The following is a 25,586-nucleotide window of genomic DNA, read 5'->3' on the forward strand; positions in this document are numbered from 1 at the left end:
GCAAAATACAACAGCCAAATAATGATAATTATATGGTAGGAACAATAATAGAAGCAAAGCAAAAGGGTCCATGTTTTTGATAGATTTCTCAATAATAAAAAAGAATTTTATTTATAATATAATCAAGATATTTACAAAATTGCCATTGAAAATTGCACCAAAATCATTATGCTATTTCAAAAATATCATTCTATTAGTTAAATATAATATCATAATTAAAATATAACTTAGATTTTAAAAAACAAGTTATTTAAAATGGTTTAAAACTATCAAATATTATACCCAATACCCAAGTCTAATAAAAAAAATATCTTCTTTTATGCGAGAAGAAATAATTGATAAATATTTTACATTTTAAATTAAAATAAAATTGTATTTTAGTTACTTATATGTACTGTTTTAACTTTAATAATAAATTTTTAGGGATATTATGTTAAAATCTAACTATAATGACAATTCTAAAAGATAAAAAAAAACTAGTGGCAATTTTTATATTTAGAAAAAAATATATAATGACAGTTATAATATTTTAAAAGTTTTTAATGGCAATTATGTTAAAAACCGTATAATCAATGTAGGGTGTTGTTTATAATTTTTTTAGATAAATTATTCGACCAAAATTTTTTTGGTATACTTTAGTAAATTTTATAAATCACATCCTATATTTTATCTATCTTGTGATTTACACTTTATTTTTGAGAATTTTATAATCCGTCTCCTCAATTTTTTCTATAGTTTTTATTTAATACTATGAGGTTACTTTGACTAACTAACATTGACCAAACTAATAAAATAGTCCATCGCCTCTCCTCTCCTTTCTACCTCTCCACCATCTTCTTTCGTCTTTCCACAACCACCTCCTCCGATTCGCACCACCTTCCATCTTCTTCTTCATTTTCTACCTATTCTTACTCCGACCAAAAGTTCGTTCAGGAAGATTGGGCGAGCCGAGCATCTCAGCGAACTCCAATTTGAGGATCAAAACTTCCAGCTTAGGCATGACGAAGCAATGAGGATGATGAAAAAAATGGGAGATAAGAAGAAGATGAAAGAGACAGATATAATTTAGATATTTATAAATTATTCAATATATTATAATATAATATTCATTTGCTAGTACTATTCAAGCTAACCCAGAGTGCTAAATAAATTTTAGAAAAAAAAGAACAGTTGAGTTAGAAAATTCTTAAAAAATAGTTAAAGTAAAAGTTGTAATTTGTAAAATTCCCTATCCTTTGTGTCATAGTAAAGTCATACCTTCCCATCAATAATGGACTCCACCACCTCCACCTCCTTTCCCATTCCCCTAAGCCTCCTACTAGAAGCCGATCACTTCCACTTTTTCTTTCTTCCAATCCTCGTTGAACTTATCTCTCAAAGGAAGCAAAGAAAGTGGACTGTCTGTCCCCCAACTATTTATACAATATGTCAATAATGAGAAAGGAGAAGGTGGAGCAGGCATGCATGTGCCTTTTCTTCTTAGCTCTTCATTATCATCTTCCTACGGCTTCAATGAGCAGCTCAGTGGGCCTCCTATGCATGGCTCTACAACACCAAAAGTTCAATTGCACAAGGGCTAATTGTCTATGAATTCCTCTCACATAGAGTCATTATGAGATCCAATCTTTGGTAATACAGTATTTGTGGGTAAGTTTTTATTCTAGTATCTATTACTTTTCAAGTATTGCTGAGAGATAAGTGATTCTACTTGCTTTCAAATCTAGCACAGCTTTCAATCATATATTTGTTGAGATCTTATTTGACCATCATTAATCCAAACCTATCCATGGATGCGAGAGCAGACTTGATTTTGTTGTCAATTGTTTTTCATAGTGAACGTGGGATCTCTCCAAAGGATGACGACTTGAGCTTGTCATGCAAATGAGAAAATTTGGAGGAAACAAGGGGCTTGGTGAATTGGAAAAGAAAGACACCATTTTCAAGTTCTTCTAGCAAACCTTCTGACAAAAATAGAACTAACTAGTGCTTCATATTCAGCTTCAGTGCTAAAACACAGCACTGCGACTCTACTCATTCTCACTCTGAGCTCCAAAAAGATTAAATTGCATCACAGATATATTAGATATTCATTGGTAGAATGGCAATCATCTGAACACCCTATAGGGTTATGATATCAAACTTATCATTCAAACCAAAGTATTGATTTTGATTGGCTTAATAAACTCATAGAGTGAGTTATATATATTGGTTTGAGTTCCCTTTAACTCATTTCGTACGGATTAATTGAGATACTATACATATTATACAAAACATGTATTACCTAAATAAGATAGTTGGTAGATACGAGAGTTGATAGACAAGAGATAGAGTTTCTCTTTTTTTCCTTTTCTTGGCGTAGATAAGAAAAGGAATTTTGAGCTCGTCATCAAAATCAAGCATAGGTTTGACAAGCAATGAGTAAAGTGCTTCAAATGCAGTCAAATCTTTCATTTTTGTGACTTTCTTATAGGGCTCAAAGAACTTTTAGTTCTTTAGATTAGCTATCTTTTGAATTTGATTGTTCATGCACATTCACTTGTAGGAAGCCAATTTTGGCTAGAAGAGAAACATTTTAGATTTGAGAGACGAGAGAGAATTTTTTAGATTTTTGTATAATAATTTTTTTCTTTTTATATCTTCTTTAGCTCAACCTTCAGATCTTCAATTTAGTTTGTGAGGTACATCTTTATTTTTTGGGCTACTCTAAGTTTTTTCATCATCTTTACATTTTGACATTATTAAGTGTCTATGTCGATGTTTGCATCATTATTCTTGGCATCTGCCTACTCAAGTAAACCAGTCTCACAAGACATATTAGTGAATAACAAGGTAACGTAGCCAATATGCTTATGCTTATCCTTATCCTTATCCTGATTCGAGTAAGATTTTTTCAGAATTATTCGAATCATCTCACATAGCTTTTATAAATTTGCCTTTCTTTCCAGACTAGGACATTTAATTTTGAGAGGAGTATATCGTTAGTACTCATAGCATTGAACTTCGTCAGTATAACTTTGTTCATTGATTTCATAATTTCGGAGACTTTTATTTACCAAGTTTTTTTTTATTTATTTGATGTTACCTGCAATATTGCTAGTATGCCGGGAAAAAAAGAGTTGACAAATAAAGAATCAAGGTCCTTGTCAGAATCATAATCTTTTATTTTAAGTGATGCTAAAGTAATACATTTTATCTTTTAAGGAAGACCAAGTGAAGATTTATAAAAAAACTGAATCATATTAGGTGTAAAAAGTTTGTTAAGAATCAAACTTTATAAACCGAAATTGAGTAAGAAATGAAAAATTGGATTACTACTCTAACTGTAATAATCGAACTCAAGTTAGTGAGAAAAAAAATCTAAGTATAGAAGACTGAAAGTCGAGTAAGAGTAAGAAGAGTAAAAAACAAAACAAACACATGACATAATTTTTTTAATATGAAAAAATCTCGTAATATCTCAAGAAAAAAAATTATGGATCCATCTAAATTAAATCAATCTATATCATATTGTTTTGAAAAACAAAAAATAGTTACAACGATCTAGACTGTCCGTCAACCAAGTGTTGAAATCTGCATCTCTTACTCGAAGTCCGTCTCGATTAACTACTCCATGATCAAAAATATCTCTCACTAGTATATCTGCTATGTTTGAGTCTTATAATTTTGTTTATACTTATAGAGAATATAATCGAGTTCTAATTATTTTTGTTCATAGTTAAATAGGCATATTACATTAGGGGAAAGAGTTGATCCGGCCTAGGAGCTCTCCTCTTTATTTTTATTTTTATTATTTTTTTATTTTTTTATTTTAAAAAAGCTGACGTGGACCTATTAACCTAATAGTATGGTGGCCCACAATAATCATGGGACTTAACTAGGCCCATATTCAAGCCCACAATCTGGCCCAGCCCAAATTAGCGGCTCTACTAACGAAGCCCAATAGCCCTAAGACGCCACATAAAACCCTAACTTTCACAATAAATACATTTTTCTCCTCTTTTAACCAAACCCTAGGTTTCCTGTTTCGAATCGCCTCCTCCTCTTCCCCGCCATGGCCGCCGTCGGAGAGCTCGCCTGCACCTATGCCGCCCTCCTCCTCCACGACGACGGCATTCCCGTCACGGTTAGTCTTTCCCTTTCTTACCCACCTCCTCATTACTCTTGTTGATTCTTATCGAGCAAATCTCTGACTGTTGTTCCCAATTGGAAACGAGCAGTCGGAAAAGATCTCCACCGTCGTGAAGGCAGCCAACTTGAAAATTGATTCCTACTGGCCCGCCCTCTTCGCCAAGCTCCTCGAGAAGAGGAGCGTCGAGGACCTCATCTTGAACGTTGGATCCGGTTCGATTCGACTCCTCCTCTTCTTCGAAACCTTGTGATTTGAGTCTTTTGTTTACACCTGATGGTGGTTTGTTTAGGTGGAGGTGGTGCTGCCGTTGCTGTCTCTGCGGCTCCGGCTGGTAGTGCGGCCCCCGCGGCCGCTGCCCCTGCTGTTGAGGAGAAAAAGGTGGGATTTTTTTGTTTTCCTTTCCATTTTACCTTCAAATGTGTTAGAAGATTTTGTTGTGTTTCTGACGGGAACCTGTTGTGATTTCAGGAGGAGCCCAAGGAGGAGAGTGATGACGACATGGGATTCAGCTTGTTTGATTAGGACGGGAAGGAGAGGATTGCTTTGCTTTGTCAGGCCCTTTTAGACGAATGTAGGTGATCTTATATTGTCTAAGATGTGTCCCTTGAGCTTTTTGGATCTTACTATGTAGGGATTTTTGTCAAATTCTGTGGAAATGGTATGCCGAATGCTGAGTTTAATTGATTCTTAACTGCTGTTCTTGAAATTGGATAGTTGTGCTTTGTAGTTTTTAATGGTCTTGGTATGATACGCTGCTTGTATCTTTTATTAATTTGGTTACATGTGTTTTGGTTTATTGCCCTTTCTTAATTTATTCAACTACATCCATGATAGAATTTTTTTGTGAGATTAATGAGTAAGTTGGTCATGCTGAGTTTTATCTGGACGAGACAAGGAAGCATTTGACATCACTAGTTGTCTCCATTTGATAATAGTGCTTCTCCCCTTTCAGGTAGATTACATGTTCTCTGTGATTATTAATCTAGAGATAATTACACCTAGATCGCTTAAATTGTTGCCCTTTTCATCCTCTCATTTTTTTTCACACAATGACTCCGACTATCAAAAACCTTCGAAATTTTCCCATTAATCATTCATTATTTTTTCTATTAAAAGATGACATGTGAATGCCACGCTGATTAATGTTAGACAGACAATTTACTTTTATTTTAGAGAAAAGAAAGAGAGAAAAGTTGAAGGTAAAATTGTCATTTGATGTTTTCTAATAATGCTGTCCGGATGCGAAGAGATTGGATTAGAGGTTACTAATGTGTTTTGTCTTGTCAGTGACTCAATGCTAATATTCTAACACTTTTTGATTGAGTGCAAAGAAATACTGTAAGGCCAAATTTAGAATACATATTCATTTTTATTATTTCCAAAATAAGGTCTTTATTTTAGGAATAACTATTCTTATCTTTATTTGTATTTTAGAATAAGAGTGTACCCAATTATCTTTGATGTGATATAAAATAAAGGAAAAGATAAGAAAATTGTGTTTTTTTTATAAAATTACCATGAATACACTTTGATTTGATATAAAGTAGATTAATAGAATAAATTTTAAGGATAAATTAGTAATTAGGTTAGTGTACGGTATAAAATAAAATTTTGATGAATAGCGTTTGTATTTTATAATATAATTATTATGATGTTTAGCTGTTATTTTAGAATAAGGAGTTGTGTTTTAGAATAAAAAAAAAATATTCCTAAAGTGAACGGAGGCTTAGGACTAAGTAGACATTTCAATGCAGGATATGGTGAAACACTGATGGTGTCATTCTATAACTATTGAGGACTTCTCTAATGCTGATGCAGTTCAAATAATCTGACAATTTATTATGTGTATTACTCTGACTTGGTGTAGATTAAGTCTACCATCTCTTTCTAAAGTAGTCAGTTTCATTTGTTTACTGTCTTCAAAATGCTTGAGAATGTCATCGTTAGCCATTCTTCTCAACTGATATTTAGCTTGGCACAAAAGGTTGTAGATCGTTGTATATATTTGATGATTTACAATGTGAAAACCTTATGTACTAGCATCTTGATGCTTGAAAGATATAAAATGAGTCCCAATATATGTATCTGGTTGGAATGTTTTACTTCAAGTTTTTTGGCGATCAGACTGTTATCATCTGTTACTTGAGTGTTCTACTTGCGTAGCCATTGTGTTGCTGATTATAATATTATAGTATTTGCAGAAGATATATAATTTTTTTCTCAATACATTCTTCTGCCACATGGTTGACGAAGTGAATTTTTCTAATGCTATAGTTTCATCACTTGGGTTATTGAAGTTGGATTGTAATTTACATTGAATTGTTATAATATAGAATCATTTATCTTTTCATTGTGATGGTTACAGATGACAAATGTAATGTAATATCTTCCTTGAGTTTATTTACAGCTTAGTTGTGTTGATGTTGTCCAAATACATTATTTACTATCTTAAACTCCATATTTCTAGTAAGGAAAAAAATGTTGATGGGATAAAAAAATGGGCGACTTGCATAATTTTTTTCTCTTTGATAACAAAAAGATGAAGCACGCCTCACCAGGTTCTTGTAAGGCTCTATTTTCTGCATGATAAGAAAACTAGGATTTTCTTAAAAAAAATTCTTTTTATTTCTTGTTGTATTGAATGAAGCCTTCTTCAAATAAAATATTAAAACAAAGAAATCAAAGTTCTTATATTTAGTACTTATTGATATTTAAACATATTAGTTTACAATTTTATTATCATTAAAAAAAATCAAAACTAGATTTTTATTAGCTTTGAGGTATAATTCGTTTGGATGAGTTATCCCTCTAAAGTATTAGTTTTGAAACTATTTGTATCAATCTACAATGATAGTGGTTAGAACAATTTTTTAATGTTTTCATATATTTGTACTCTATTATTCTTGTATGCTAGTAATTTATGTGATTAAAGCATATAATTATTTGACAAGATCTATAATGTGGGCGTAAAATTATCTTTTAATATAATGCTTAATGGTAATATAACTACTCCTTTTTATTGAGTATGAATGGAGTATAACTCATCAAATTGTGACATATACAGAAAAGATGAAAATTTTCTAGTACGTAGATATGTTAATGAATCCATAGATATTATTTTTGTGATTCATAGATATATTGATAGAATCAATAGATACATATTCATGTTCTATAATTACTCATAAATATTTTATATAAGGTAAACGACTGGATGTGGATTATGATACTACCCACTGCCTGGGACGCCCCTATGCCTATGAATTCAATGATTTTTTTGGGACCTCCTATTTACGAGAAGTAAGCTTATACCAGTATGTTCAAACATTTGAAAGATAGACCTACACTTTGAACATAGGCCAATTTTATTGCTTTTTAGAAGAATCTCTAATTAGTCATGATGATTGATCTCATGATAAATAGTAAGAATAAACTATCAGAATATTTGTTTGCTTATTATATAATATGCTTTTGATTTGATCTTTCTCTATATAATGGATTACAATATTTGGAGTATAAGAGTCGGCTGCAATGGCACACCGATAACATTACTATACTCAATGCAGAAATTACAATAAAAATCATAATTAACAGAGTCAAAAGAAGAAAGGATCACTACAACTATCATGCCCAGATAACTAATGGCTTGACAGATATTCCATGAAAAAAGAGTACAACAGGAATCAAACTCACATACCTAATTTATTTTAATGAAATTATATTTGAAATAATTTAGATTTTAAAGTATATGAAATAATGAAATTTTTGTTTAGACATACAACATTTGAATATTTGAATTACAATTTAATATGTATTTGTTTGTGTACAGCAACGGAGTATTTTTGCATACTACCTATATAATTTATAGATAAAACTAACTTTAGATTCTATTATTACAACTATGGATTCCTAAGATATAAACTATGAATTCTATTTATAATAACTCTAAATACACTCTGTTATAAATAAAGTAAAGGATAATTCCTTTTTTACTCCGTAAATTATTACTATTTTTTACAATGACCCTTTAATTTCTTTTTGGTACATAATGGCCCCTGAATTATTATAAATCTCTCACTTGACCCAATCCGTTCTGGATCATTATATACCAAAATAAATTCAGGGCATCATTATGTATCAAACAAAGTCGAGGGAGTTATTGTAAAAAAGGGTGATAGTTTAGGAGGTGAAAAGAGAATTATTCCATAAAATTACTCATTTCACTTAATTATATATATAGTAACAAATAATATATTTTCTAGATACTATGTTACGAACTAGATCTGGACCGATCTAGATGTAATAAAATTATGAGATTTTTTGTGGTGATAGCCTCATGAGTTACCGATTTAATAGTTTTTATTTTCACGTAAATTTGAGGTCAAGATGAAAAGTTAAAAATAAAATAGGGGAAGAAGGTTAGGACGGGACAAATCGGTAAAAATCTGACGTTGTGGTAGTCGTCGGAGGATGGCAAACGACCAAGGGTGGTGGTGTACGGTTGAATAGTAAGGTGGCTCATGGTGAAGGATGGTGGCTAGGGTTTGGGTGTTTGAAGGTGGATCCAAGATTACGATCTACTCCTACGAAGATAAAGACGATCTAACAGCTATAATAAAATATAAAGGGAACAAGAATAAATTTGTTAAACTCAAGATTCATTTAAATATTATAATCAACTTATAACCACTCCTATTTATAGGAGTAAAGTCTTAGCAGATTAGATCCACATGCAGATTATCTACTTTATTTGAATTTAAAACTAATAATAAATCTAACTAACTAACTTGACTCGAATGACTCGACTCAACTTGACTCGAATGGTTCAACTAACTTAACCTACGTAATCGGATTATAACAATCCACTATGCTTTCGATACTTTATCCTCAAGCTAACTAGTCCCTCACATCCTTATACTCGTATAGCTTGTCGTGCCAGTTGGAGGACTCGACATCCTCTTTGAGACCGCCTAGGAACATTACATGGGCTAGTTAGTGCTTGTATTTATGACCGGGGGGTAAAACGATTATCATAGTAAGAACATAACCTTTCTTTCTGTGATCCTCCAAGTCATTGGGTACAAAGCAGCACGAAAAGTGTTGGCGGTTGGGCTGAGCCGTCTACATAGGCTAAGTCAGGTTAGATGTGGTCTCTAGTGGGTCATGGGTTTAGGTCGTCTTCCTTCGCTCTTCCTCGAGGATCTGGTTCACCTAATCCAACTTGGACTCCATCAGAAGTGTTAATGAGAAGGCTTCATCAAAGATAGTGGGCCTTGACCTTAGGCCTTAGCCCACTAATTAAGGTACTCTCTAGGGTCGAGTCCTCTAGTTGGTGACTTGGTTGCAGATTTGTTCGAACTCCTCCCAATAAGCTCGAACTAACAATATAGGTCTTTCTGTGTAAGTCAGCTTAGCCAACATGGCCCGGAAGTCCTCGTACTGGGTCGGACCGAACCAAGCACAAATCGCATCAATGAAGTCCTATCAAGACTCGAATGGTCGAGTTCGCCCTGCCTATTTGTACCTTCTAACCAAATGCCTTCCAAATAAAATGATGCTAGTTGGATCTTCTAATGGTCGAGTGTGTTGTAGTACCTAAAATATTGCTTTGCTTTAATGAATTTTGGAAAAATCAAGCTTGACAGTTTGAGCTTGAATCCCAAAATATGGTTTATCGTCGCAGGCCAACTGATCTTGTGGTCGAGGCTGGTCATGTGGGTCATAGGCCTACAAATCTAGCTCATGTCGTGCCCAGGCTACATGAGGGTTCGGCTTAATTAGATGATGTGGGCCCACCGAGTTGTTCTACTAGTCATCTAGAGGCTCGTACTTGGGTTCAAGGTCATACTAATGGGCTTCAAACTAGTTCACATGAGGTGGTCGAACCGGTTTGCAAAAATTTGGCCTGTCTCAGAATTCGTGCACTTCATCTCTTCCATGCATTTGTCCTAATCCTAACCTTATGGATGAATTTGGATTTCAGCCTAGAGGCGTCATCGCAAACCAATATAGACTTGGTGGCGGTTAAGTAGGGTGGCTGGCCATTGACAGTCAGCATTCGGAAGGCCGTCGCGGTTATAGAGCGGTAGTGGCAAGCTGAAATCGAGCTCGGGCTTGAGCTGGTATTATGATGGCCAGGGTGAAACAACACAAACTCGACATGTGACTCTCACGTGAGGTTTCACTTACATGCAGCTCACACAGAGTTTAAAGGGTTTAGCAACATACCAGCAACACCAAGATAAATACCAAAATGGCGAAAAGAGATAGATATAGTTCCACTAGCCACAATAAATCTATCCAAAATACAACATTACATGGCGAAGGAAAGATACAACGAGAGGGAAAATATAACCCCAAGCAAAATAGTACAATAATAATAAAAAAGGGAAAGACAAGATGGCCCTAATGCCCTACTAAGCAAAGCTGCTACCAACCTCCCACCATGATGACAATCAATTTGTATCACATAACAACTATAAATGAGCCTAACGCTCAGCAAGTGGTACCATCACCAACAAAAATAATATGAGTATAAGCACATCATCATGGAAAGTAGAGAAACATGTAAATGGCAAAGTATCATGATAAGCAGGATATGTCATGCACACACATGAATTTGGTTAACACGATCTAGTCCCACGCAAGCTACTCTGCCCAAGTACACTAGCTGGTAGATTTGCCAACCATCACTAATACCCCAACAATACAAAATCCCCAAGGGAAGGTAGATCCTAGTGGTAACTCGCCCACCACTCGCGCAGCGTACAGCATGACCGGTAGTCTACCACGCAGACTAAGGATCTCAGTTATAAGTCAAACATCATAAGTTTGTATTGCACATCGATATTACCCATTGGAGCCCTTGGCTCTGCATCATCGCACCTTGGTGCGAAACTCATGAGCCGTCGCTTAAGGATGCACTCACCCTGCATCATTGGGTACCGCTAGGTCTACTTCATCATACCCATCGCTTTACAATTTAAATGCCATAATGGGTTTGACTTTCATCAATCGATAGTAAATAGTCCATCGTTTGACGAACCGTTGCTTGATTGTATGGGATTCGCAGACTAAGACCTCAGACGTTGGCCCTATTATGTAATAATAATATAAATATCCTCTACCTCTAACCCTTGTTGGGGAGGTGTTGGATACTATCGAGACATAAAGATCACCCATTTATGGCCGTATACATATGCTAGTGGCGTGATATTATATAGCATGAATAAGTAAAATGAAATAGTGTGTGTTGTCATGTCTAAGCATGCTAATGGCTATGCATAACAATCAAAACAATAGCAATTATATCATGCAGCATATTAAAACAAACAAGTATCACTGGCATTCAGGCTATCACGTTATAGATCAATATTTAGATTATAACACCACATCAAGCGATAACAAGGGTTGATAGTCCACTTATATGAATTTGCTAATGAAATCCATAGAATTAGACAATGTCACAGTAATCCTAGTCTGCTCTAGGCGGGCGCTAGTTCTAGGGAGCACTGCGATAAAAATTACTAAGTCAAAACCTATGGTTTAATAGTTAAAATGAATACAATAAAAAGATAAGAAAAGGCTCATGAAGGGCTTAGGCTTGGGCCCAACCGGTCATGCCCAAGGTCGACGACCATGAGTTGCCTCCCACTCCACCACTACACTAATCCAAGAAATTAAAGTGAGGGAGCGAGAGAGGACTTACCAACAACGGTGGGCTTCACCAGCTCTAGCCAAGGCAAGGAGGAAGGCATGTCGATGGTGGTCGGATGGTGACGGGAGGCTCGGTGAAAAGGGAGTGAGATAGGAAAGAATGGAGGGGAAAAAGATAAAGTGAGTGGACCGGCCGGTGTAACAACCCAAAAAATAAAAAAAATAAAATTATGTGCACATGGCCGACACGTGCGCTGACTTAAGGGCGCGCACATGCGGGGCTCGGTACGGCCCAACCCGGGGCTCGTGTTTTGGGCCGAGATGGGTGGGCCCAGCTCGGGGCCCGCATGTTGGGCCGAGCCAGCTGCGGCCCAGCTCTAGGGCTCGCATTCCGGGCCGAGCCGGGTGTGACCTAGTCTGGAGCCTACATGTCGAGCTAGGCATGTGCTGGGCTAGGCCAGGTGTGGCCTAGCTCGAAGCCTGCGTTCCGGGTCTGGCTAGGTGCAGCCCATCCTGAGGCCCATGTGCCCCAGCCTATGTGTCGGGCTAGGCTGGGCGCGCCTCCTGCCCGTGTGTCGGGCTATGCTAGGCGCGACCTAGCTCGTGTTGGGTTGGGCTAGTTCCAGCCCATCCCAGTTAGAGGGCTCTCATTTCGGGCCGGGCTGAGTGTGACTTAGCCCGAGGCCTGCATGCCCCAACTCGTGTGTTGGGCTGGGCGCGCCCCTAGCCCGTGTGTCGGGCTACGCTAGGTGCGGCCCAGCCCGAGGGCATGCATTCCGGGCTTAGGCGGGTGCGACCTAGCCCAAAGCCTATGTGTTAGGCCATGTGCATGCTGGGTCCAACTGAGCCATGTGCGGCCTAGCTCGAGGCCCACGTTCCGAGTCGGGCTGGGTGCGGCCCAACCTGAGGCCCGCATGCCCTAGCCCGTGTGTCCAAGGCGGCATACATCAGCTAGACACCCGCTCGAACTCTTCTTGGTATGCCGTCACTATTATCTTCTCGGCCTTCTTCGCCAACATAGCATCAAAGTCCTCATATCCCGACGATCCAAAGCATTTGTAGATCAAACGGTAGAACTTCGCCCAAGTTGCTATTCTTCTATGCATCGTCGCTGATCTATACCACCACAATGCTACAACTTTCAATTGAAAAGATGCAAAAAGCACCTTTTGATCTTCTTCGGTGGCATGGAAGTCATATTCGATAATACATTCTAATATATTATAATCATTAAAAATGTACATTATAATTTGGCAATTTAGCTTTTTGAGATAAAGGGGTGGGATATTCCATTTTTCATCTTAACCAAAAGCTGGATAAAGATATCCAGATAAACCCTCTTTATCTTCTTTTTTTTATCCTAGTTCCTTATCACTTGTTTAGCAAGATTTCCTTGTGGAGTTTATGCGGGCTAATGTGATGGTTTCTCTTTTGTCTATGTTCTATAGGAAAACGTAGTTGATTCCTCATCAATATAAGCATTATAAATTTTGGGATAGTTTCTATGATCATTGTTAGCATTACATTGTCGTAAAAAAGGGTATTTATATCGGACAACAAGTATGAGTGATGGCCCATGGGCTAGATGTCAGACGTATTAAGTGAATGTGGTGGATATAATTAGCATGTGTCGGGTCGAACTGCACTAGCCAAATATTTTATGTATATGTCTTATTTTTCTTTCATGATGATTAGTTATTTAGATATCTTTATTTTTTATATTAGGTATATTTAAATCTATATTGTTTTGTTAGTAATAGTGTCACTTGCTGAGCATTAGACTTATTCAAAGCTGATATATGATGTAGATTGATTGTCATCGCGGGGGGAGCTCAGTAGCAATTTTACCTAACAGGGTGTTAGGCCATTTTTTCACTTTCTATGTTGTAATATTTTATAAGGATTTATATTTTTTCCGCTTATTATATCTTATTATCGGCATGTATTCTTGTATTTGGAGATCCTACCCATGCCGATGATTTTTGATAGATTTATTGTGGCAGGTGGACCCTTCTTTTATTTTTGCTATTTTAATCTTATTCGATATTAATAGTGTGTTGCTAGACAAGACCACTAGCATCGGGTATAAGTTGCTTCAAATATTGGTGACCAAAACATAAATTGATTGAATTTACCATAATTTACATAATATAGGCATCATCACAAATAAACATCTCAAGACATTTTCATTACATACATATTATAAAACATTACCAATTTATTGCAGTCTTATAGTATTACAATATTCAACATGAATTTAACCTTCAAAATGTGGCATAATAAAATCACCATTAAAATGGATAGTTATTTTAATATGTATGATGCGGCACATACCAATGTGCACAAGGCAAAATCCTGGCCAACGTTGGGACTTGGATATTTTGGTAATAAGAGTTAGTTGTTTGCACTTTATTTTTGTACCGTCCGCATCAAGCCTTTCTCTAGAATATAATTATATTATGTGAACAGGACAAAGTAAATATTAGAAAGAAAAATCTCAACATTGTCTTTGCTAAATTAATGTCAGTTTCTCATTTCAATCATGCCATGCAATCAGATGTACGTTTCAACAACCACGGACATATGGACGGTCAAGGTGCCTCCGGTTAGGCGACTCTAGTGACGCTTATTAGATTACTATATTTGTCGTCTCCCAGCACAAAGCACTCGTGAATAAAGTTACGATCATCGAGAATCGGAAGACACATCATCACGTAATCGGGGCCCACTCACTCCACGCGTCCAGATACCGAGATCCACCGGTCACTTCCCGTCGTCGTCTTCATATACCAAATGGACTGACGTGGCTGAATCCGCGGCAACCCTGTGACGTTACCGTCTTTAACCCCTGCCTCGTTTATTCGCATCTCGTGCTTCACCCCCCCGCCCTCGAAAAATCGTAACGCACTCGGAGGTATGAAAGATATAACGGCGGAGTTGCTGCCACGTGTCGCAAGTGTAGCTGCCTAGAGACGAGTACGAATAAATAGGCCTCATGAGCAAGCCGAGTAGTTTCATCACACACACACACACACTGAGATAGTGAGGAAGAGAGTGAGAGAGCTCACAGTTGTTTGAGCAAACTCCTAAGCTTTTCTCTAATCCTTCTATCTGAGAGAAAAAAAAAGAAGAAGGTATGATCCCAAGTAACAGCATTCTTGCTTCAGCTCCTTGTTCCTTTTTCTTCTTCCTTTTTTTCTTCTTGGCTTCTTTGGGTTCCCTCTCCTGTTTAGAGAATGTATAGTAACTGCGATTGAGTTGTTTTGCACTTGTTGTAAAACGAGAACAAAACGCCAGTTAGGATTTTCAGATTTGAGGTAACTATTAGGCTCTTTAAGTTAATTTATTAAATCTAGGGTGTTATATGCAAATTTACCAGCATATGACCATCTATTCGGCAACTTAGTCTCATCATAAACAGCTCCTCTTTCAATATTAATTATGAAGGAAGGGAAGGTTGTTATTTGCAAATATACTTGAAAATGGAAGAGTCACTTTGCAAATATCCAGAAAAGAGGAGCTATATTGCAAGAAGATTCTTACGTGGGTGGTGATAATGCAACAAACCAATAAAAAACTTTAGTGATATATATTGTGCTAGATTTTGTTCTCATTATTCATGTTGGTATTCAGAAAGTGAGCTCTTCCAATGGCTACTGTGACTGCATCACAGTTTGTACCAAAGTGCTTGTATGGCAGTGCAGCCGATTCCAACCCAAGAGCATTCCACAACAGGAAGATTGCAGATTTGAAGAACCAAGCCACTGCTTATCATGGACTCAGATCTCAAAACTCGGTAGACTTGCTTCAGGTTAGGACTAAAGCTAAAACAACTTCCAAGCAATTTAAGAATGGTTGTTCTACTGTGAATCTGAGACCACCACGAGCCGTGGTCATATGTGGAAAAGGGATGAATTTAGTCTTTGTTGGAGCTGAGATGGCTCCATGGAGCAAGACTGGAGGCCTTGGTGATGTTCTTGGAGGACTCCCACCGGCATTGGCGGTAATGTTCTTCTTCTCTTAGTTTCTCACCTTGAAGAATTATGATTCTTATTATCTTAATTTGTTTAGGCAAATGGACATCGAGTTATGGTTATAGCGCCACGTTATGATCAATACATGGATGCTTGGGATACAGATGCTCTTGTTGAGGTATGCACAATTGTGGGCTATTGGTTAATTTATTAACATAGGAAAATTTTTGGTAACAATGTCTATTTCTCTGTGCCAGTTGAAAGTTGGGGATAGGTGTGAAACCGTGCGCTTCTTTCACTGCTATAAAAGAGGAGTTGATCGAGTTTTTGTCGATCACCCTATGTTTCTTGCGAAGGTCCAAACTTTCTATGACTCTCCTTGCATTTATCATTTCGTGGAATTGTTAATTATAATTCATATTGCTGACAAGTTCAATAGGTATTCAGCTTAATTTTTCTTTTTTCCATGTGAATTAATGTTTAGGTCTGGGGAAAAACTGGTGGGAAGATTTATGGCCCTAACACTGGAACAGACTATCAGGACAATCAGCTACGCTTCAGCTTTCTATGCCAGGTCAGTAATTTGTTTCTCCATGTTAGGCATAAAAATTTGTCTAGTGTCTCAGATGATTCTTTTTTAGTTTCTTGCTTTTAATGCCTATCATGGCCAGGAATTTTAGTCATGTAAACAGCGTCTACTCATCAGGGTAAAGTTGCGTAAATTTTTGTGATCTCAACCCCTTGCATTTGCAAGAGCCTTGTGCAATGTGATAACATGTAATGCTGTAGAACAATTAAATTACCTAATGATAAGTTATTGTCGTCGATAATCTGATTCAAATAGTAACAAAATCCAAGCCAATAGTAGTAATGAAATCAATTAAAAGACTTACAACTTATAATATTCCTTACAAATTGAGTCTAGTGTTGAATACTATATTCTTAAAACTAATTCATTTTTCATCGATTGCTTTTGGAACAATAGATTTTAGTCTCCCTGAAAATAAGGATTGTCTTGTGTGTGAAAGGAAGTAGTTATTTGAGTATCTTATTGAACTAAAACAGTACATTACTCTCTCTCAATGTAGTTGAAAACGAATAAAGTGACTCAATAGTATATTTTGGGACTTGATCATGTGCGAATCTAACCGAACCGAGTAATGTGCGTGTATGAGTTGATTTGGCAGAGAAAGTCTTTGCCCAAAACATGGTTACACCTTAGGGTCTAAAGGCCAAGCGAAATATGGTTCTTGTATATCCTATCAATATTTTTTAAATAATCAATATGGTATTAAACTCATTTTTTTCATTTTTTATTTTCTATGATAGTCGCTTTAAAGCCAATCTCCATTTACTTCGCTTTGATGGACTTGATAAGTGAATATATAATATTTAAGTAATTTATGAGATCTTTCTATTCCATCATTAATCTATCATAAATAATATGTGGATCCCACTTAATTTGGGCTCAAAATTTTTAAAAAATTCATCATGTTCAAATCATGAATTTTCTTACAATTAATAGTTGTGTAATATGACTTCTATTTGAGTAGGAGATTAATTAAATATGCATCACTCTGTTTGACCTTTCTTAAAATGAGATATCTGCTCTGGCATAGCATACTCTTCACTCTGTTTGACCTTTCTTAAAATGAGATATCTGCTCTGGCATAGCATACTCTTGGTTTGTTTGAGGTGCTGATCTCTGTTTTTACTGGGTTTTTCACCTGAAGTATTTGGTGATCATAGAAATTGATATCCGGCAAAATTAAAAGCAAGATTTTATAAACAGAAGTTTACTTTTAACCAGAATACATTAGGGATTGTTCTCATTATGGATGGCATTGGTAATTAATTACTCTTTATTCTTCTCTACTTTATAGGAGTACGATAACTATATGTGCAGTGCTGAATATCTTATGATTCACCATATCAGATATTGTTACCAACATTTATTTCATGGAAGGAACTGGTGCTTCCTAGAATATGAATATTAAAGGATATTCATCTTTGTGCACTTTGTCAAAATAGTCTGCATAATTACCTTGAAATTATTGTTCTTTGTATTTGTTGATTAACTAAGATTGCAGATCCTGTGTATGACTTTTGAACACTACTATTGTACTCCTGATGTTATTTCTCAATTCTCATAAATATGTATATGACACTTCCAGGCAGCATTGGAAGCTCCTAGAATTCTAAATCTCAACAACAGTGATTCTTTCTCTGGTCCTTATGGTATGAAGCAAGCTATTTTGTTTTCGAGATCCTATATGACTTGCTCACTAGTTACACTACTGATAATAATATCGCTTGTTCTACTTGCAGGGGAAGATGTGATCTTCATTTGCAATGATTGGCACACTTCTGTTCTGCCATGCTACTTAAAGAGCATGTACCATCCCCGTGGAATTTACAAGAATGCCAAGGTTTGCATTCCTCATTGAACTGTGATCTTATTTTGTGAGGGGGTCATAGTTCTGTTGTGACATAACCAGCACTGAGATTAGTTTAATGTTGTTTTTAGGTTGCTTTCTGCATTCACAATATTTCGTACCAAGGCCGATTTTCTCCCTCGGACTTCGAACTTCTCAATCTTCCAGAGAATTTCAAATCTTCTTTCAGTTTCATTGATGGGTAGAAACTCTACATTTCTCCTATTAGGAAACTAAATTCCAATGTTATTAAGAAAACTATATTTGATGGATGAATTTTATATATACCGACATTTTGTATGTTTTGCAGGTACAACAAGCCTGTGAAGGGAATGAAGATAAATTGGATGAAGGCAGGAATCTTAGAATCAGACAGGGTGTTTACAGTGAGTCCATATTATGCACAAGAGCTCCTTTCAGGAGAAGAAAGGGGAGTTGAGTTGGACAACATTTTGCGTGTGACCAGTATCACAGGAATTGTGAATGGAATGGATGTTAATGAGTGGAATCCATTAACAGACAAGTATATTTCTGTTAATTATGATGCAAAAACTGTGAGAACCTCCCTACCCGAGAATTCTACTGAAATTTTTATGTATAATACTACTGATACTCATCAAAATTTATGTCTCAGGTAATGGAAGCAAAGCCTCTTAACAAGGAAGCATTACAAGCTGAAGTTGGCTTGCCTGTAGACAGGGACATCCCTGTAATTGTATTCATTGGAAGACTAGAGGAGCAGAAAGGATCAGATATTCTAGCAGCATCCATTCCAGAGATCATGGATGAGAATGTTCAGCTAATTATTCTTGTAAGTGTTGGATTTTGTTCCTAGTAATTGTGTGTGTTTATCTTAGTATGAGAAACAAGAACATGTTGCTTCGATAATAAAACAATCTGTTCATAAACTACAGGGAACTGGCAAGAAGGAAATGGAGAATCAGCTTGAGAGTATGGAGGAAATGTTCCCGGACAAGGTGAGGGCAGTTATGAAGTTCAATGCTCCCTTAGCTCACCAGATGACGGCGGGAGCTGATATAATTGTCATTCCAAGTCGATTTGAACCTTGCGGCCTTATCCAGTTGCAAGGCATGCAATATGGAACGGTACACTCCCCTTATTTTGTTGTGCTTTGATGTTTATTTATTTGATTACTGAAGCAGACTACTGTTTTGTTAAATCTGTATAAATATATGGTCACTCTTCTCTAATGCAAAAATAACATTTGAATTCTTAGCATCTCTAAGTTATCATGATATCTGCTAGATATGTTGGATCAAAATTCCAGTGTTAAGTGCTTATGACACACCTTTTCCTTAGTAAATCCTGACATGTTAATCAAACTATTCATAGAGCAATTTGACCTAATGTTCTCTTTCTCCATGCCTTGATCAACATTTGTTTCTTTCTTTCCAAACTCAGAGAGAATCCATGTATTCATGTAGTACGTTATGTAAAGAGAAGGGCTCTCTGATTCTTAACTGTAATGTTCTACAGCCTTCTGCATGTTCCTCCACCGGTGGGCTTGTCGACACGGTGAAAGAAGGCAAAACTGGATTCCATATGGGACCGTTCAGTGCTGAAGTAAGTATAACACTTTCCTTTAACTGAATGAATCTGTATGCTACTGTATACTTACCTACGCTGAATCTTTCTGTTTCTTTTAGTGCGAAGTTGTCGATCTTTCTGATGTAAAGAAAGTTGTCACAACTGTGAAACGCACACTTAAGGTCATCGGCACACCTGCCTTTGAGGATATGATCAAGAATTGCATGGCACAAGACCTCTCATGGAAGGTGAACACCAGACTATCGCAGAAATCCCTTGCGCTACAAGGCGCATCATAGAGTTTCGCTATCATGAATTCAAACTCATTTCTTACTTACATTGCATCAACTCATCCTTGCGCTCGATGATTTATGTCCATATTGTCGTATTTTTGCAGGGGCCTGCAAAGAACTGGGAGCAAGTTCTACTGAACTTGGGAGTTGCGGGAAGTGAACCAGGATATGATGGAGAAGAGATTGTTCCTCTTGCTAAGGAAAATGTGGCAACTCCTTGAAATTAAACAGCTCTATAATCTATGTATAAACCTTGCGGTGGAAAAACTGATGTCATTGTAAGTCTCTTCAGGTGTTCTCCTCAGCAGGAGGAAAGAATATCTACTGCAGAAAGAACTATATAAATATATATATATATATATATATATATATATATATATATGATAAGTAATATCTTAATTAAGAACTCTATAATTGCTTGCTTTCACCTCATAATTCGCTGAATAAATCTTTCGTACTCCTATTCCTAAGTTATGCTGTATGTTGTAAATATTGTGATACAAATATGGCTAAGTTTCCTTCTAGCTGGGACTATTTTCCAGCTTGTGTTTGAAGAAAGGTCACACTGCAATAATGGTTTTGTTTGGAAACCCAATTGCGGATGGCAATTAACAATGCCATGATGGTTTTTGTTGGAGAATGACAAAGAACAATTTTGGTGATGATGAGAATGTCTAGAAGTACACAGGTCTTCTTGAAACTTTCATTAGTTCTAAATAGATCAGATGAAACATAGATGCTTCATAGATTGATGAGGTACCTCATAATCCTCACCTAACTAATTATGAGAATCGGCTACCATATTACAAAAGAATTATTCCAAAGACTTAGGTTTGATTAACTCATGAAAGAATATTTATGTGCACTTTATTTCTCAAACATTTTTCAATTAGTTATCAACTAGCAAAGCCACTATTCAGAAATTGCTCACACCAATCTTTGATACTAGTGGAAAAAGAAGTCATATTGCTACGGTAGTACTTAACGTGTAAGGCAGATAGTGCTGGCCAGTGCATTGCATTTCTGTCAACATACAAAGAGAGAACTGTGCATTGGCTCATGGTGGAAAAAGAGAATATATAAGGAGAAGAAGAGAAAGTAAGGTTCATTTTTTTAAAAATACAATTTCATTTTTAAATACTACTACAATATGAACTATCACATCTCTCCTCATGCATCACCATGACCAAGAAAATTAGTCCATGCAAACCTTACACGGTGAGATGGGCTGCTGAAATGTATTTGATCAACATTTTTTCCGCAAACTCTTGTAGTTGGACTACTTATTATCTCTTCCTCTGCTTTAGAAACTTTCTAGCAACACCAAATATGACTGCCTTTGTTAACAACCCTTGATCAAGTGTACATGCAAGTGCCACAGCCCCACCAAGCAAAAGAAGCTTAGGTATGTTGTGGCCAGTTGGTTTCTCCTCTGCTTCAGTAATGTCAGATATATCAGAATTGACTTCCAAAGATCTAATTGCATCAGCTCCAAAACTGGTGTATATCTGGGCCATTAGGGCACTCTGTGACATCGGGTCCCCGGATTTCCTGGCAGCTTGGTAGGCGCGAACTCCGGGTTCAATTCTTTTGACGCAACCCCACATGCCTTGACGAACTCCAAGCTTTGCAATCTCCCATGGGATGCCCATATCCTCATGGTGGAATAGAAGAACCTCACAGGACGTCAGCTGGCCATCCCCTTTTTTTGATTCAACTGATACATGTTTAAACAGAAAATATGTGTTCTTTAAGGCCTCAGCCATTCTATATATATATATATATATATATATAACAGAAAAGGGAGAGAAAATTCTGCATAAGTTAGGGGTATATGTAGCGGTGAAAACATGTCGGATTATATCCGACCAAATCCAATTCCATATCCGAGTTTTCACCGGACATGGGTTGAGATTTTTCTATTGATCTCGATATCCAAAATTGTATCTGAATTTGAATAGTATATGCAGATACTAATATGAGTTGAAAAATAATATCTGCATATCATTTAGTTTAAAGTATTATAAAACTAGTGATATGAAAGACTATTTTTGTACTTTTATATGAATCTTTAATCTAGTTTTGTATATATATACTAATTGTATATAGATTTCAGTAATTATATTTATATACAAGTTCTTATAGACTTAGAAAATGAATATGAATATATCCGATATTCGATTTGTATCCATGGTCGTAAATAGAGGATATGAAATTAAGTCCGCTATCTGAATCCAAATAATTATCCAAAGAGAAGATATAGATATGGATATAATTTCACCACTATCCAATTCGTACCAGATCCATTTTCACCCGTATATATATGGGATGCTTTTTTTATTACAAGTTGAAATTCATGCATTCATAAGTTTGAAATTTGAAAAGAAAAAACTCCATCAGTCTTGTTTGGCATGAAAATATTGTGGAGCAAACTAAAAAAGTTGTTTCTCTAATGTCAGGGAAAGTGGACATCAGGTTACCTGCACGTATGCACCAGCTTGAATAGTACAAATCAACACGTCTAGGTTTTTTGTGCCTAGGTATAGAAGAACATGGCACTCCCTGAAGCATACGAGTCGTAGAATATATTAAAAGAAAAGTGGATCAAATGCAGAAAAAGTGAATTCAGTACAAAGATATAGAACTAAAGATGATATTGTTGCTGGAAAAGCAACACCAGTATTACATCTCATATCCAAAGGAATTGTAAAGCTCCTAGATATTATGAGACTATAATTACTAGTTTGTAGGGCATATAATATTATAATAGTTCTGTAAAAGATCATAGATGAATAGTTACTAGAGAAAGTTTTAAATCTTCACTGAGAGAACAGTTTTTAAAAAAATCTAGCAATCAAATCAGTTCCTAGGTATAGAGGAAGATGTGAATCTCTGGATCATAAAAGGAGCATGGATAGTCCACATAAAAACATGATTAATATCAAGAAGAAAAGGCAAAGTGCATAAGAAATTGAATCCAGAACAAAAAAGAAAATGTAAATTCACGATGAAATTGCAGCTGGATAAGCAAAACCAGATTTACATCTGTTATCAAAAGTAGAAAACTAAACTGTACGAGTACATATACTGTAGGGCATATATAATAACTATAAAACTTCATAGATGAACATGTTACCCCAGAAAGTTTAGGAATCTTCACATGGAGAATAAGACCAACACAAGAGATTCTAATAATCAGAATGATAAAGGTGTTTTCCCAAAATTATCCTTTGTTAATAACTAAGCATGAAGTCCATTTCTGTTTTCTTTCTTATTTTCTAAGCCAACAACAAGTTTGACAAATCTTTAACTTGCAAGTCAAATATAACCTTCTGACAGCTTGTGTAAAATTATAAGCACCTCAATAGCATAAACTTTACAATGTTACCCTTATCAGAACACTTCAGAGTTCAGAGCCCATGTGTAAGATCTAATAAAAGAAATATATCAACAAGCCAGCTTGTAGATTGAAGAAATTTTACTCTCTAAATAATTAACACGAAATTGATCTAGTTACATTTGTCAAAATTGAAGAGATGATACTTGCACACATGACAATGATGAGTAGAAGAAAGGGACTAGTAGTGACAAGATGCAGGAACGGAAAAGCAAAGTAGGATATAGATGGATGGTCAAACAATGACATAACAAACTACAATTCAATTGTTGATTTCCAACTTCCCACTTATTTTGCCAAAAAATTGTGAGAAAATCTACACATGAAGAGAAAGAGTAGATCGTTCAAATTGGCATTAAAGCAATAGATCAGAGTCCTAGCAACAGAAGATACACTGTGGCAGATGAAAGTTAAGGTTTGAGAATATCAAATTGCAGCTCTTCATATAATTTGATATATGTTCCCATCGTCTACGGACTTTGCTTTGAAAAAAGAAAAGATATAAGTTTCCCATACTTCTGTTTCAAGCTAACTAGACAAATACAGTACCAAAATGAGTCTTGAGTTCAATAGATGGTAATGAAGGGCATAAATCAAATGGCTAATAAATAAAGAGAAGAGAAGAGAGAAAAAGGAAAAATTAAAAAAAAAAAAGAATGTGGTAAGTTTCAAAGAATGATGAAGACAAAGACATGTATATTGGAACAAGAAGTTCAAATTTCCCCATGTTTCATTGCTTCAACCTCCGTGATGTGTTTCCCTAACATTATGAGTGACACAAGCAATAGATACAAATAGTTAACTTGTAGATGTTTGAACCTGAGATACCTGGAAAATACGCTCTCTTTGGGTTCTAATGGAAACATGAGCTCAAAAAAAATGAAAAGCAAAGAATTCGTATATAAACTAATGAGTACAAGAGGGACTCTTCATACCTTTGTCACACAATAGTACGCATTCCCTAACTTCCATATCCGACGGCCAATGATATACTCCCTATCGCTGCAGAAGAAGGGAAACTGCAGCATCGGAACTATGAAGATCAGCAGACCAGATAAGACACATAATCTACAGAAACAAGAACAACAAAACTCCTACCTTGCGGACCCATTGGACTATCATTGTTCCTGTTACCGAGAACTCTTCCAAAATGTTATAATAGATGAGCATGTCATCCCACTTGTTCTTCATGCGGAACTCATCATCCCAAAAGAAGTCCCTCACCGTCTCCGGAGTAGCATCCTCAAACACAGTTCTACTGCGATATTGAGGCGGACCATTCTGACATTATCAACGACATCAAAATGTAATTTAGTACTTGAATCCATCAATAATTCCTATCGCAAAATCACATTTATTTTCCGAACATCCCAAAGCAAAACAAGAAAAAGAAATTCTTAGTACCTCAGGATCTCTCCTCCAAGCCCGGTAGCTCATGGTGGGTAATGATTTCTCCATCATATCGAGCCATGCTGGTCCCCCATCTGTTTCTTCTACAAGGCGGTACAAGTGCACTAAATCCTCTTCTGTCACGGCCAATCTCGGATTTCTCGTCATTCTCAAACTGCGATCACGAAACAAAATCGAATGAGTTCTAGAAATTTGTTAGCACAGCAAACAAGACATCAAAAAACTAACATACCCCGTATCAACTGTCTCTTTTCTTATCGAACTCTGTTCCGAAATCAAATTAGAGACACAATTCGGTAACTGGGACCTCCAAAAATCCAAACTTGGCAAGCTCCAACCCAACTTTAACCCACCAGAACCCTCCTCCTCGCCTCCCACCAGCCCGGCCGCCCACTTCGGCTTCCACGTCCATCCCACCAACAGCCCAACGAATACCGCAACCCAAAGAGGGCTCGCGAAGAGGACGAGCTCAGAGACCACGGCTCCAATAGTCGGCTTCTGCAATATCTCGACAATGGCGTCAAGAATCAACGCCATAAGTCCAAACCCAAACTGGGGAATCGTCGAAAACTGCAAGAGAGAGAGAGAGAGAGAGAGAGAGAAAGAGAGTAGATAGAGGTAGTTAAGGTTGATGAGAGAGAAAGAGAGAGGACAAAAGAGTGGATTTGGGATAAGGATTTAGAGATAGAGGCTGATGAACTAGGAGCGGGATTCGCGTGGGGGCCCGATAAATTTCAGGCGAAGGAG

General features: G+C 36.5%; 3 protein-coding genes across 4 annotated transcripts; 2 read left to right on the plus strand and 1 right to left on the minus strand.

Moving 5' to 3' along the window:
• Positions 1-3,960: 3,960 nt before the first annotated feature.
• On the plus strand, positions 3,961-4,835 carry LOC140789859 (uncharacterized). Its single transcript, XM_073139733.1, has 4 exons — positions 3,961-4,123; positions 4,218-4,341; positions 4,419-4,507; positions 4,598-4,835. Exons 1-4 carry the CDS (start codon positions 4,052-4,054, stop codon positions 4,649-4,651), a joined length of 339 nt encoding a protein of 112 aa, XP_072995834.1. The 5' UTR covers positions 3,961-4,051; the 3' UTR covers positions 4,652-4,835.
• A 9,762-nt stretch (positions 4,836-14,597) lies between these two features.
• LOC140789451 (granule-bound starch synthase 1, chloroplastic/amyloplastic-like) lies at positions 14,598-20,502 on the plus strand. 2 transcript variants are annotated; one of them, XM_073139157.1, is made up of 14 exons: positions 14,598-14,916; positions 15,416-15,785; positions 15,854-15,934; positions 16,014-16,112; positions 16,241-16,330; positions 17,931-17,994; positions 18,085-18,185; positions 18,284-18,393; positions 18,502-18,745; positions 18,826-19,002; positions 19,106-19,297; positions 19,689-19,775; positions 19,859-19,987; positions 20,137-20,502. In XM_073139157.1, the coding sequence occupies exons 2-14, from the start codon at positions 15,432-15,434 to the stop codon at positions 20,251-20,253; spliced, it is 1,845 nt and encodes a 614-aa protein (XP_072995258.1). In that variant the 5' UTR covers positions 14,598-14,916; positions 15,416-15,431; the 3' UTR covers positions 20,254-20,502. The 2 variants fall into 2 exon arrangements, with proteins under 2 accessions (XP_072995258.1, XP_072995259.1); XM_073139158.1 differs by having other exon boundaries at positions 14,793-15,099.
• A 590-nt stretch (positions 20,503-21,092) lies between these two features.
• LOC140789453 (uncharacterized) lies at positions 21,093-25,519 on the minus strand. The gene is made up of 6 exons (XM_073139159.1): positions 25,072-25,519; positions 24,834-24,993; positions 24,528-24,710; positions 24,365-24,448; positions 22,513-22,594; positions 21,093-21,749 (listed from the first exon to the last, which is right to left on the minus strand). Exons 1-6 carry the CDS (start codon positions 25,374-25,376, stop codon positions 21,319-21,321), a joined length of 1,245 nt encoding a protein of 414 aa, XP_072995260.1. The 5' UTR covers positions 25,377-25,519; the 3' UTR covers positions 21,093-21,318.
• Between the last annotated feature and the right edge of the window lie 67 nt (positions 25,520-25,586).

Source organism: Typha latifolia, chromosome 5 (genome assembly GCF_019914945.1).
Source record: "Typha latifolia isolate L0001 chromosome 5, TyphaL0001v2, whole genome shotgun sequence".
Taxonomy (NCBI): domain Eukaryota; kingdom Viridiplantae; phylum Streptophyta; class Magnoliopsida; order Poales; family Typhaceae; genus Typha; species Typha latifolia.

Coding starts and splice junctions, on each gene's coding strand:
- LOC140789859 (XM_073139733.1), top strand. CDS start 4,052: ATGGCCGCCGTCGGAGAGCTCGCCTGCACCTATGCCGCCCTCCTCCTC. Junction 4,124..4,217: donor ACGACGGCATTCCCGTCACG/GTTAGTCTTTCC, acceptor GGAAACGAGCAG/TCGGAAAAGATCTCCACCGT. Junction 4,342..4,418: donor CATCTTGAACGTTGGATCCG/GTTCGATTCGAC, acceptor TGGTTTGTTTAG/GTGGAGGTGGTGCTGCCGTT.
- LOC140789451 (XM_073139157.1), top strand. CDS start 15,432: ATGGCTACTGTGACTGCATCACAGTTTGTACCAAAGTGCTTGTATGGC. Junction 17,995..18,084: donor TTCTTTCTCTGGTCCTTATG/GTATGAAGCAAG, acceptor TTCTACTTGCAG/GGGAAGATGTGATCTTCATT. Junction 19,988..20,136: donor CACAAGACCTCTCATGGAAG/GTGAACACCAGA, acceptor GTATTTTTGCAG/GGGCCTGCAAAGAACTGGGA.
- LOC140789453 (XM_073139159.1), bottom strand. CDS start 25,376: ATGGCGTTGATTCTTGACGCCATTGTCGAGATATTGCAGAAGCCGACT. Junction 24,994..25,071: donor AAAGAGACAGTTGATACGGG/GTATGTTAGTTT, acceptor TCGTGATCGCAG/TTTGAGAATGACGAGAAATC. Junction 22,595..24,364: donor CGTACTATTGTGTGACAAAG/GTATGAAGAGTC, acceptor CGTATGCTTCAG/GGAGTGCCATGTTCTTCTAT.